The 14,141-nt window shown below is 40.3% G+C and overlaps 2 protein-coding genes across 3 annotated transcripts in view; one reads left to right on the plus strand and one right to left on the minus strand.

The window, feature by feature from the left end:
* The window catches only part of LOC127525974 (serologically defined colon cancer antigen 8 homolog), a 59,559-nt gene extending 57,557 nt beyond the window's left edge, over positions 1 to 2,002 (minus strand). The window contains exons 1-2 of the mRNA XM_051919529.1: positions 1,952 to 2,002; positions 1,445 to 1,532 (exon numbers count right to left, since the gene is read on the minus strand). The gene's annotated coding sequence lies outside the window, so the exon portion shown is untranslated. The remainder of the gene's footprint in view (positions 1 to 1,444; positions 1,533 to 1,951) is intronic.
* A 7,270-nt stretch (positions 2,003 to 9,272) lies between these two features.
* The window catches only part of igf2r (insulin-like growth factor 2 receptor), a 116,203-nt gene continuing 111,334 nt past the window's right edge, over positions 9,273 to 14,141 (plus strand). For both annotated transcript variants that reach the window (XM_028820866.2, XM_028820867.2), the window contains exon 1: positions 9,273 to 9,482. In XM_028820866.2, the coding sequence (XP_028676699.1) occupies positions 9,379 to 9,482 (104 nt within the window). In that variant the 5' untranslated portion in view covers positions 9,273 to 9,378. The remainder of the gene's footprint in view (positions 9,483 to 14,141) is intronic.

Genomic DNA, 14,141 nt, shown 5'->3' on the forward strand with positions numbered 1-14,141 from the left:
CACATGGCTGTAGTGCCGTAACTGACGCTCCCTCACAATGCAGGTAATGTGCCTCATTTGGGACTCTGTGAGCAACACAAAGTCAAACCAGCGGTACACAAGGATTCTCCAAAGAGACACAGTACCAAAGGATTCCAATCTTCGTCTCTGGTCACCGGATAGTGTCCATGTCTTGTAACCATAAAGCAAGAAAACGAAAGAAATAAACTTACAATGTATAGACGAACACAGCTTGAGGTAGTAGATGTTATGAGTGAATTCATTATTCATTTTTTACACTTTTTTGTAGCAAGTAAGTAATATATATTTATAAAGCGTTTTTCTCAGACAGGCATCGCAAAGTGCAGTACAATAAAGTAAAAGACCAAAGAAGTTATAATAAAAATAAAATAATGTAAAAATATACTAACAAAAACTACCCAAAGGCTTGTTTAAAGAGGCCAATCTTAAGCTGGGCCTTAAACTGTTCAACTGATTGCACCGATCTCAGTGCAGGAGGATGACTGTTCCACAGTCTGGGAGCAACAGATTTTGCATCAGGTTACAAGGCTGGGCAGATAGGTTCTAATGTGTTACAAATTAAATGAATGTGTTATTTCTCATAAGTATTGCCTTTATTCACAAACACAGTGCTTGCTTCCATCCGAGTAACACTGTGCATGTGTGCACTCCGGCTCTCTGGTGACAGCTACTGAGGGAAACATTCAGTACATGCGTAGTGTGCAATCAATCAAGTGAAAAGAACTGAACAAAAGTAGTAAGTATACATTTAGTTCTATGTATGCTGTGGGGCAAATTTAATTTAGCTAGTTTACCGTCCCATGGGCTTTAGCAACTGGAAGACACAATTTAAGTGCTCTCTAATTAATGGTGTCTGCTCCTCTTCTCCGGAGAGTTGCATTTTATAACTGCCTTCTCGAGATATTCCCATGCTCTCAGACAGGTCTCAGCCACCTGAGAAGTGTGTCCCTCTCAGGTCTGAATTCAGGGGTACTACAGTATTTACAAAACACAAGAAAATGATCAAATTTGGTTGTATTTCAGGTCAGTTTAATGAAGGTTCCTATATGGGTTCAGAACTTAATGACAAATTCTGGCCAGAGAAATGTGCAGTTTTTCATTCAAAGGAAGAAATAGTAACACCAAATTAATGCATTGTTTGTAATACATAACGCAAACAGAAATAGTAATACTCACAGATACAATGAACAAACTTTCTCAGATGACTTAAATAGCCTGAGAAAGGACTCGCACAAAATATAAAAATCATCCTTTAAGCACAGGAAACGTTGAAAGCATCATACCATAAAAAGTCCCAACAGGTGGACACAATTTAAGTATTAGAATTACCTCAATAGGAAATTGCCCCCTCAACTCCATAACTTTGATTAGCACTTTCTAACAGCATTGCATATAATTAAAATTTGTAAAATGAAACTCTCACCAACCATGCTTGATGTATTTTGCCTTCTTGAGTAGGGTGAAATGGTTTTCTTTTTTCCGAGCAAGTAAAATATACATTAGACCATTTCCTAAAAAAAAAAGTAAATGTAATTATTGACATTTTGGAATTTAGATCATCACACACTCCTCATGACAAGTTGAATGACTTCAGATGTTTTTCTTTTCAGTTTCTTCCTGATATCAATTAAATATCTGTGATGGTGTGTCTAGGCTCAGACTTGTGTCTGCGGACTCTAACATATGCATTTCATGTCAAACTTTACCAGTAAAAAAGCAGATTGAGAGTTATCAGCTGATTCATGGTGTCAGCTCCCTTGCCACTCTTAATGAAAAGTGTTTTATACTATATAGTATAGGAACTCAAAGTTCTCATTTCACAATAAAACCTAACTAATTTGGCCAAAGCCCAGTGAAATCTTGGTAATGGCCCTGAAACTGCGACAAAACAGAAATGTATAGGAGGCAATGTAATTTCAAAACACCGTACCTGAACAGCTCCAGAACATACAAAAGAGAGCACACTCCATGGGTGATGTTTGTCACTAGCCATGTCTTCTCAAGCTGTAAGAACTAAAAGATAAAACTCTATGACATCATATCTGGAAAATACCATAAAAACCCCCCCACCATCCCAGAGTACAGTTTGTAACATATAATATCATCTAGTATCAACCCCTCCCCCATCACATGCTAATTTCTCACTAGTATTAGCTTCTTGTGTTGCTTCCATCTGCAATTAACCCTAGAATCTCTGCTCCATTCCTTGCACGTTTTTTGTCTAATTTTTGACTTTCAACGATTTGAAGTACAGTATATGGCTAAATGTTTGTGACCATCACACCTATATCATTTTTGGACATTCCATTCCACAACCATGAATATAAAGATGGGTCTGCCTTCCCCCTTTGTGGCTATAACAGACTTAACTCTTATAGGAAGCCTTCCCACAAAATCTTGAATTTGTTTGTGGGAATATTTGCTCAACAAAAATAGCATTTGAGTGGCCTAATCCAAACCCTGAAAAATAACCCCACCTCAGAATCTCTCCTCCACCAAACTTTACAGTAGGCATTATGCAGTCTAGAAGGTAGCATTCTCTTGGCATCTGCCAAACCCAACAAATGACACCACCCAAGAGAACACATTTCCACAATGGCAGCATTCTTTACACTACTTCAGCTGATGCTTGGCATTGAGCATGAAGATTTTAGGCTTGTATGCAGCCACTCAGCCATGGCAACTCATTTCATGAAGCACATGGCGTTCAGTTGTTGTGCTTAAGTTGCATCCAGGGGCAGTTTGAGCTCAGTTGTGAGTGATTCAACAGAAGATATACAATTTTTATACGCCATGCACTCTGTTTCTCTTCGACGCCTCCACCTTTTATACACCACCTTTATCTAAGGTGACTGACAAAGCAAGTTATGATATATTAAATGGTACAAATATCTAAAGCAGAAGAGAACAACATAAAAACCCAGCAAATGGGAATACTACTACTATTGCTGTATACTGTAGTTATACAATACTTGCAACTAGACTAAGAGAAAAAAATCAGTATCCTAAACTATTTGTCAGTACGACAGCAGCTATTGGCATGGTGGTGAAGTGGAAGCGTAACTGTGTGGAGTTTGAATGTTCTGCCCATGTTAGTGTTGGGTTTCCTCCAAGTGCTGCTCTTTTCCCTCCACTGTCCAAAGTCATCCAGGTTAGATGAATTGGCAGTGCTAAGTTAGGCCTAGTGTGTGTGTTCACCCTATGATGGACTGGTGCCCTGCAGATCAGAAATTGACAATGACAGTAACTATCCAGTAGAAGAAACAACTAAGGAGTTCCAACATATTTAATGAGCAGGTGATTGGGTATGGTTTGAATAGAAAAAGGGAGATCATTCCACAGATTTTCAGCAAGAACAGAAAAGCATTGTCCAGTCATGGTACGTCTGGCAATAGAACGTTGACCTCTTGAAGGGACATATGGAGAGACCAAAGATGGGAGAAACTGAGGAGCTAAATCATTCAGAGAACCATATGTCAAGACAAGAGTTTTGAACTGGATCCTTGCAGCGAAAGGGAGACAGTGAAGAGAAAGAAGCAGAGGAGTAGTAGGAGTGAAACATGGAACAGAGAGCACCAGCTGAATTCTGGAGGAGCTGGAGAGTTTGGATAGTAGTTGAATACAGCCCCATCAGGAGAGAATTGCAATAGTCAGCTGAGAGTGAACCAGTGCCTGAACAAGGAGTTGCATTGAATAATTAGTGAGGAAGGGTTGAATCCTCTGAATATTATGAATAAAGAATCAACATGATTGGGCCGCTGAAGATTTAAATATATTCAATGAATGAAAGTGAGGACTTTAGAGTTATGCCAAGATTCCTTACCATGACTGATGGTGAAAGGGTGACATCTTCATGAGTAAAGCCTACATACAAATCTTAGGAAGGAGAATCAGAAGGCAAGTACGGGATAACTTACTTTGATTTTTTTGTCAGTTTTCCTTCACAATGAGATGACATTGAGACAGCTGCAGATCTGGGCTAAAACCTGTGGGTTGTAAAAGGGAAATGAGAGGAGGATCTGTATGTCATCAGCATAGAGGTGGCAGGAGAAGCTATAAGAAGAGATAACATTGTGTAAAGAACAAATGTAGAGAGGAAAGAGAAGTGGACCCAGCAACTGATCGTTGAGGCATACCTATGAACAGTTTCTGTGGAGAAGATAAAGAGTTTGACCAGGAGACACAAAAGGATTAGGCGAAAAGGTAGGACCAATCCAGAGCAGAACAATGGATTCTGAGTTTATCAAGGAAAGAGACACTGCCATTTTATTGAGCTGTGACTAGATAGATAGATAGATAGATAGATAGATAGATAGATAGATAGATAGATAGATAGATAGATAGATAGATAGATAGATAGATAGATAGATAGATAGATAGATAGATAGATAGATAGATAGATAGATACTTTATTAATCCCAAGGGGAAATTCACAATTCACTACGACCCATAACAAGTCATCATGATGATGTCGTCAGTGCAGCTGTTTAAAGGTCGCCCTCATTGACAGCAATTTGTACAAAGTTTGCATTTTTCAAAAAGCATTTAGTGGTGTTTTGTTCATTTTTTCTAGGTTCATGAAATTTTGATTTCAACTATGAATTGTCGTTGTTGTGATTGACATTGCTTATTTTTTGTTATGTTCAGCTGCCCTTAGCTTTGGAGGTTTTTTGAGCCACAGAATTTATTTCTGTTGTCAGATTTCATGGAGCCAGTCCCAGTCAACACAGGGCGCATGGCAGGAAACAAACCCCGGGCAGGGCGCCACCCCACCGCAGGGCACACACACACACACCAAGCACACACTAGGGACATTTTAGGATCGCCAATCCACCTAACCTGCATGTCTTTGGAATGTAGTTAGGATATAGCGGGTTGGATAATGGATGGAAGGATGTTTAAAAGGGTCTAAAATATTTTTATTTCTTAAAACACCATTTCATTTGTTTTTGGATTTAGTATTTGGTAGAGAGTGAAGTATAGCTGTATGTGACATTGTGGGTCAAAGGATATAAAGGTCAGCCTCAAAGACCTTTGAACTGTCCAAGGTTGATTATATCAGAACAAAAACTTTTCTGGGTGTTTTTACAAAGTGCTTTAACATTTCAACTAGGCTGTGTTTCCTCAGCTAAGAGTTTGAGAATTTGTTTTAGCTTTGACGTTAGGTTAAACTCACTCTTTGGTTCTGATCTTGGTTCTTATCTCACAATCCCTTTCACTCTGCCAGTGTGGTGTGTCCTTTCTTCTTTTAGCACAACACTTGTTTAGTGTTTTGGGTCTGGTGCCAACTTCACTATAAAGAAAATATTTGGAATGTTTACTGTCCATGAGTTTAGACTAGCAAGTAGGATTCTGGTGCACAGTTTAGTTGCCCTGGTTGTAATCCTTCTTGACGTTTTGACAATGTTTCCATGTCCTAATGCTTGAATTTCCTTTAAAATATTCGCTGTTACCTTCTATCAGTACTTTCAAAGATGTGTGAAGTACCTTGCTTATCTGAGGTAATGAATGTGTGTCAATGTATCACGTGATAAACTCTTACTTTATCCAGGATTTGTTCATGCATTGCTAGAGGATATGTTCCTAACCCTCATGACCCTAAACTGGATAAGGAAATGGCTGGATGAAGTATATGTCAGAATAACTTCCTATTGCGAATGAGATATGAGAATTTCATTTTGATGTAACTACAAATAGTTTCCTGTTCATTCTGAAATTTTAAAATATGTTTTACACTAGCTACTTGTGGTCTTCGAAAAAAAATAACCCGAAGACTACTTAGCAGTTTTACTATATTCCTGAACTTGGAGAGGAGTCAGTTAACTCTTAAGAATTACCTAGCGCAGAGGATGTGGACCTACCTGTGCTTGCTGCCCCATTGGCTTTCGTAAGAAGACACTGGCAAAACCATATGTTAGATTCCTATTAATCTTTGTCTTGAGAAAATATCTCCAGAGAGATAATGTGTTTAGTGAAAACTTCAAGCCTTGCCCTCTGTTGCTGAGGTGTTTCACTTGCAAGTTGCTGAGCTGCAGTGATTGCACGTTTCAACGTTTTGTCTCTTTGTGTCATTAGCATGATGTCGTTGCTGCACGGCAATGTTTGCTGCACACAGGTCTTTCGTAGTGAGAAGTGAGGTGCATACAATTGCCAAAAAAATTTAAAATTGCATGTATGTGCCATCTGGTGGCTGTGTTTCAGTGAGCGCAGAGAGGTCTGCTCCATACACACACAGGTCTTTCGTTTATATATGTCTAATTATGGAACAGAACATGGTGACAGTATTAATTGAACCTCAATTAACTAAAAGGAAAAAAATAATAAGTTACAGAGGTACATAAGCTGTTATACTCTATGTTGTTTTAGTGGACTTACTGGAACATTTAAACATTCACTCTGTGCCCAGTTTCAGTTGTCAAACTGATGGTCTGGCATTCTGTGGAAGAATCCCTTAATATTTGTCAGAATTTTTCAATCCTTTTGTCCAGGACATTATACGGGGTCATTCCCCAATTCTTTGTGAGACTTTTTGAGTTGTTATTATATCACAGCAGGTATACATTGAAAAAATTGTTTTGATTATTTCAAGTGATTTTTATATATTTTTGGGCACTGAGCTCAAAACTGAAAATCATTTTTCTCTATCACATAACATTTTTTCATTGTCAAGTATTTTTTGTTTTTGCACTATTATTAATGAAATATTAATATTTTATTTTAATGACAATTTGTTTTGATTTAATATTTTATATATTAAAATCAATGTCTAAGAAAAACAGTTATTTATTCAATAATAAGGTCAGAATATAGCTGGAATAAGTCATAGTGTAGCATCCCTGGGTCTGGATCTAAGAGCGACACACGACTCTAATGGCTGTGGACTGTTCAAGGGAAACAAGAATACCTGGAGAAGCCGGCTATAAAAAGCAACTCTGTAAGCAGTGGGGGGGTCTCATTTGCAGCATTTAGAGAACATTCTGATCTGATCCCATCTTCTGGCTGCTAAAGCCCAATGGCTCTGAAGTATGGCAGCTGCCAAGCTTCGGATGTAAACCTTGGCCTTGGGTTGGGACATGGATCCAGAGGACAGGGTAGCATACGGATTGTCTCTGACTCTGGGAGAGTATTGTTATATCTGTTCTTTCTTTTCCTGCAAAATTCAAGGATACAACAAAAATAATTAGAAAGATCTCTCAGGAATAAGTCCTGTACCACATGGAAGGAAGTACCAATACCTACTTCACCTCACATTTTTGACTGGAAAGAAGGTATCAGGGATGTTGGGATGTCAGTGTGATGGTAGAGTACTGCTGCATGATTCATAGAGAAAAACCAGAAAAAGTGAACAAACAATAGGTCGTCAAATGAAAATCTGGATCAAAAAAACTTAGAAGTGACAAAAACTCGAGAACTTCTATGAAGTCAGTGATCATAAAGTATTGTTTTCTTTACATAAATGTTTAAAAATTATAGGTTGACTAAATATTTTCATGTTAAATTCAGGGCGGCACGGTGGCGCAGTGGGTAGTGCTGCTGCCTCACAGTTGGGAGACCTGGGGACCTGGGCTCGCTTCCCAGGTCCTCCCTGCGTGGAGGTTGCATGTTCTCCCCGTGTCTGCGTGGGTTTCCTCCCACAGTCCAAAGACATGCAGGTTAGGTGGACTGGCAATTCTAAATTGGCCCTAGTGGGTGTGTTTGTGTGTGTCCTGCGGTGGGTTGGCACCCTGCCTGGGATTGGTTCCTGCCTTGTGCCCTGTGTTGGCTGGGATTGGCTCTGGCAGACCCCCGTGACCCTGTGTTCGGATTCAGCGGGTTGGAAAATGGATGGATGGATGTTAAATTCATGTAAAACAATATTGTATATATGAATAAATCGTGTAATTTGTTAAACATTACTTACATTTCTTTTCATTGTTGTACTTAAATGGGACGTGATGGAAAAATTCTTTCTTATTTGCCAGAACTGCAAAGATGATGGATGGTTGCTGTGCGGACAAAATCTCTTCATCGACACGGTAGATGGTTCCATTCCTACCAGCCTCTTGACGTTATGCTGAAAGATCCGAGCACTTTTGATCCTTTCCGCTCATATACTACTGACATCTCTTCCTCAAAAGGTATAGTTAGTTCAGTGAAAAGGACCTTCTTTGCAGGTGTCGACCACATCATGATTTCTGGCCTGGGGGTAGTTGTGATTACAGCTGGGAAAAGCGAGGTATGAGCTAAGGTGACCAGAATATTTTGGGCCAATCCGGGGACATGGGGGGGGGGGGGGGGGGGGGGGGCTAGTGGAGCGTAGACTACATACGTCTCGAGAAGAATTCATGCCTGGTTGTGAAAATGCAGTTTCATTACGACGTACTAGCATACACAAACAACCGGGGACAAAACGGGGACATATTTCTGAGTGGAGACAGTTATCCGAAAAAGGGGACTGTCCCCGGAAAACGGGGACTTGCCAGGGGGTGAGGAGGGATGTTGGTTTTCACTTGTACATTTCCACCTGACTTAACAAACTGAATGTATTTGGGATTTGCAGCATCTAAGGTGTTTATTTAACTCAACTATCTTTGTTAAGACCTGGTTGTGTTGCCACCTAAAACGTCCCTCTGTCAGCACAAACTTGCATCCTAAGAGGATGTGTTGTAGGCTTGTATTGATGTTGTTAAAAAGTATTCACAATTAAAACATATTTATGGGTTTAATTTTGAAGACCTGTGATTACTGAACTGTTACACTTTTATTTAAACGATGAATAGACACATTCTGATTGAATGTATATTGTGGTTAAAAAACAGAAAAAATACAAATTATGTAATGGGTTCACAGACTTTCAAGCATGAATGTACATTTCGAGATATCTATAAGTTAAGTCTGTCTTATCATTTTCGTCTTTACTCATAGCACTGCCTGACGACTTACTTCCACCGTTCTAAACGGCTGCGCTACGTCACTCCACTCCAAACCCTACGACCCGGGCGCAGTCTGCGCAGCCTAATCATTCTCCGATACGTTGCTCGTGGAGGCAACAGGGAGTCCCTAACACAAGACTGTTCGCATATTTACCCCCAGGGCCGCTATCTTTAAACTTATGGGGAATGTCAGTTACTGTGCGAATAACGAAATCTTTCAGATAGCGGAGCTGCGGATTTCTGCGCAGAACTGCACCCGGGCACGTCTAGCTGGAGCGCGTCAACTGAAGCCACGCCTCTATCGTATCGCCCCACGTGACGACGGGTCAGGCGGGCTTGCTCGGTCATGTGACGCCATCTCTTCCCTATGTCGCTGGCTTGACGGAGTTGCAGTATTATGTGGAGCAGGTGTATTCAGTAGTGTCCTCGCCGGGATTAAAATATAATGGGGAGAATGATAAGAGCGACAGTCGTAGCCTCCGCGGCAGCATGTCTTGCTTTACTTGTGCAAGTTGTGGAGGGGACGTTGTGGTACCAGGACCTGTGCAGGTAAGCAAAACTCCGGGCTGCAGCGCCAGGCTGGCACCTCGAGGGCTTTTTAAACCTCCACTCACATGACGGGCTGGCGTGGCCTAGTGTACTTGGCTGACAGAATGCGAAATGAGAAGTTGCAGGAACTTCAGCGTTCGTCCGCTCCCCAGGGCGAAGCGCTGAATCTCGGTTGTACGTACGTGTATGTTTGTGACCGAAAACGTCCGCCGGCAGTGACACAAATGGCCATGTTGATTTATTGATTTTTATTCTCATTTGCTCGCATCCAGTTTAGTCAACCCGTGTATCTTCATATCGCTTTCTTTTGTCTTTTATTGTTTTCTTTTCTTGGCACGAGAATTGCACGTGACGTCGAATAGGCTGGCGAGAATGGGTGGGGACTGGCGGGCAGTTTTCTTTTTGTTTAAAAGGCAGCTTGAATAGCCAGGCAACCGTGCAATCACTTGGTGTAATGCAGTTAAGGATGTAAAGAAGTGACAAGAGACACAAGTACATCATTCCCTAAAACTGCGGTCAATTTTAAAACTCATAGTCCAGGTCCTGGCAAGCCTAGACACAAAGCAGGAGCATAACCTGGACGGTTCTCTGGGACTTGGCAAAATAAGAATGTAAGGAAACCGTTTATATTGTAAGTGGGTTCAAAGCAATTGGCCTTTTTTAAAAACCGGTTCAGTAACATCCAAGATGAAAACCGTCATCTGACAGTATTCATTTTGTGGCATTTTAATTCAGTTCAGAGTAGTTTTATTGGCATGACGAGTATCGGCATGTTTTGGCAAACCAGGAGTAGAACAGTTATAGTGCCAGTCAACAATAAGAGTACAGCAATAAGGGAATTAAAGATAACGAAAAGTGCTGAAGATAACAATAATACAGTAATTAAATAAAAAGGAATGTATTTATTTATATATATATATATATATATATATATATATATATATATATATATATATATATATATGTGTGTGTGTGTTTGTAATATTTAGGAAAAAAAGTTTAAATGTTATTTCAATGCTAAAGGAAAGAAGGTGAAAGATGCAAATCTTTGGCTGTATAGCCTTCATCAGGTGTACAACTGAAAAGGAAAGAGCAGGTAACATACATTATATAGGAGAATAAGGAAATAACAAAATTAGGGCAGATGAAAGTAAGTGAGGAGATGCTGCATTTTGAAGAAGGTGAAAGAAGAGATTAAAAAGCTTGTCTGTCTTTAAGAACTGGAAAAATATGTGATCACATGCTGAAAATGAGCTTGGTTTCTTTGAAATATATTGTAAAGGAAGATGTGGACAGATGGGCATCCCAGCTGGTTTGGTTATGATTAATAGAATCTTTCCTGGTCAAGAGGCTGTTGGAATTGAATGACAGAGGGAGATTGCCTTATGGGGCCAAGTATTCCTCCAATATGCTGGTTGGCAGCATCCCTTTAGTATGAATCCTGTTTGGACACCCACAGGGTTGCATGGTAGTTGTAGTTCTGGTGGACAACCCTGTTGGGGTTCCTGGGTGCTGCTAGAGGAAGCTGCTGGTGACAGGCCATCACTCTTGTTGAGAAAAAGTTCCTCATGACTTGGAAATGCTTCCTGGCTACAGTGATGTTGTGCTGGAAGTACTCCTAAGTCCTGGTTAAAAAGGACCTGGGTGAATCAGAATTGGGAGAGGTATGGGGCAAAGCTCACCTGGGAGGAGTGGAGGAGGAAAAAAAAGATGTAAAGAAGAAGAGTTATCAAAGAAGAAACTTTAAGAAGGTATTTGATAAATAGTTGTGTCAAGGGTTCGGGGATGTGAGATGCTTCCTAATGACCACACTGTCTGTCTGTGAAAGAGCACAAACGGAGAGATCAATATCTCTGTGGTGAAGGCACATGAAGTGTCCTGCAGTAGGCTTTGTATAGTCTTTGATTTTAATGACTCTAATTTACTCCCTAAAACGTAAATGTATTCTTGTACATTAGCATTACTGTACAGTCAATTACACAAGTATATTTACAAAAAAAAAGTGCATGCATAGACCATTCATGCTGTTTTGGACCCTGTAATGTATCTGGCTGCTGTGTCTGCTGTCTTGGTATTTTCCCCCCCAGAGGAATGGTCGGTTGGCTTATGTTATCCAGTGCTGGAAACTCTGGGATCACTTCTGAAAATGTGGGAAGTAGGAGTCCATCACTGCCTTATATTTGGGGCACTGCTGTAGGGAGTGCTCTTAGTCTTCCACCTCTCTTAAGTCACACTTCTCACACAGTTTCTCCTGTCTGGGTCTCCATGTTTGATAGTGGTGGTCAGTTTTTACTACTAGACTGTGGCAACTCAGTCTGTACTGGGTCAGTTTCTGTCTGTCCTTGGGGTCTTTTATCATGTCCAGGTATGGTGCCAAGTTGTAGTCCCACTTAATGTTCTGGTAGCATTCCAGTTTGTTTTGCTGCTGTATATTTCTTGTCGCCATTTGGTGATAACAGCTTGTTTAGTTTCCAACTGAGGCTTTCCTGATGCTAATTTCTCCAGTTTTTCCATGCCACTGGTGTGGTTATTTGCTCTGAGGGATTGTCCCGGGGAGATGATGGCACACAGTTTTATATTTGACTCCTAGCTCCATAGTACAGAGAAGCAGTATGAGTCTCTGCCTGTATTTGTCAAGCGTCTCAGGGTAGGAAAATGGTCCAAACTGGCTCCAAGTTCATGAAGTGATGTAAATTTGGTACTACTCTTAGGAGTAAGAGTAAAAACATTTTATTAATTTTCCTAGTTTTGGAAATTACTCCTAACTTCTACAGGATTTAGAAGAGCTGTGAGACATCCCAGCTCGCTAGGAGTTGCCAGAAGATGCCATTCATACAGAGGTTGGCATGCATATCCTGCAAAGGACTTGGATGTTTTTGAAATGCTAGACAACAGTGAACTCATTCTCTGTCAAACGGACATCTTTTTATAACTAATATTCGTAGCAAATCTTGTTTGTTACGCAGTCAATCTGTCTACACAGAGAAGCCATGCACTGTCAGCCGAAATTAACCTTTTTGGCCACAGAAAAATGCAGCTTTGCAAAAGCGATGATTTGGGTGGTTGAAACCGACCATTTCTTGAATTTTGCGCAAAATTCTAAATGACCTTATGGCACATGCGGTATTAAGCAAATATACATTTCCCCATGACTCCACATGAGTTAATATTAAAGCAAGCTGCCTTCTTGCAAATCAGCACTCGTACAAAGATCAATGCTCCAAGTGTGAATGAGCACGCATATGTGAATCGCAAGCAGTATCGCAATATCGAAGCACAGGTGACCATAATTGCAAACTGTACTGTAGCAACCAGCATATTACCCTAAAGCTAAGCTGGGCTGGATTGGGTGACCAACAGCGAAACGTTTCACAGGTACTCTGAGCTTTGCATTTCACAAATCTCTGGAACATTTGTATTACATTTTGCAAGCCCAGAAAGATTCAAGTAGGCCGACATAGGCTCCTGGATTGTTTGATGAATAGTGTCGCAGATGATAAGGGGGGATCACAGAGAGAGAGCACAGTATGTGACACTGCAACTTGTAGCCATGGCTAGTTGTAGTAACTGGTACTTTACAAGGCAGGTCCCATGGCCATAACCTGGAAGGTGATTCTTCTGAAAGTATGGCTGTGGATCATTCGTTGTTATATAAACATTCCTGTTATTTGGTTTAATTTCTATTCTGTGTGTGTGTGTGTGTGTGTGTGTGTGTGTTTTGGTCTTGTTCTTTGCATCTTGGTTTCACGTTACTGTATTATTCTTAAATATTGTTGTGATCAAGTGGCGGCAGTTAGGTGCAGCTTAGTACAGTATCCTACCTTATTATGTTTTCCTTCTCCTTATTCTCCTACTATTTTGAGCATTATCATTGTTATCTTTATGGTGAAGGCTTAGCATTAGTATTATAAAACCACAAAGTGCTGTCATGAGTAGCAGTTTAGATAGATAGATAGATAGATAGATAGATAGCTACTTTATGGCAAGCAGCAAGTTTGCATTTTCTCTCTCCGGGTATGTTATCTGGTCCCACACTTTTCTTCCATTCAGGAGGATTGGTGAGATCACACTTCCAAAATCTTCAGCCAGACGTAGTCTCTTCTTGATGGCTTCATGAGAGCTCTATATGCATTTTCCTGAAGTGCTTTGGTGGCAGACAAGAAGCTCCCTGAAGCACTGATTGATTATAAGCCATACATACTTTATGTGCAGGTGTATGTGTACAGGGTACGGTTAAGTGTGTTTTTTTTAAAGGAGACCATAATTTTTGCTTTGTCAAAGTTAACAGCTTGGGCCCAGTCTCAGTACCATTGTTCCAGGACATTCAGGTTCTGATGCTGCTTCAGCTTTGTTGGTGAGAGCAAGATGATTCATTAGTATAGCAATAATTTGTCTTTCCACTGCATGGCTCATCAGCACGTTTTGTAGAGGACAGTACACTTCTCAGCCCTCCAAACTAAGTTGTTTTTATTTTTTTCTCATTCAGGTCTTATGCTTCAACTACATTAGAGTTTGTGTGAAGAAGTTGTTGCTGGTGTCATCTTAAATGCACTTCCTTATAACTAACACCAGTAACCTAGAGGAGAAAACTTACTGTTTAAACTCCATGTTGTGTACTTTAACAACTCTTACAAGCAGATGATCTTACTTTTTTATATC

The sequence above is a fragment of the Erpetoichthys calabaricus genome, chromosome 15, assembly GCF_900747795.2.
Source record: "Erpetoichthys calabaricus chromosome 15, fErpCal1.3, whole genome shotgun sequence".
Classification (NCBI taxonomy): domain Eukaryota; kingdom Metazoa; phylum Chordata; class Cladistia; order Polypteriformes; family Polypteridae; genus Erpetoichthys; species Erpetoichthys calabaricus.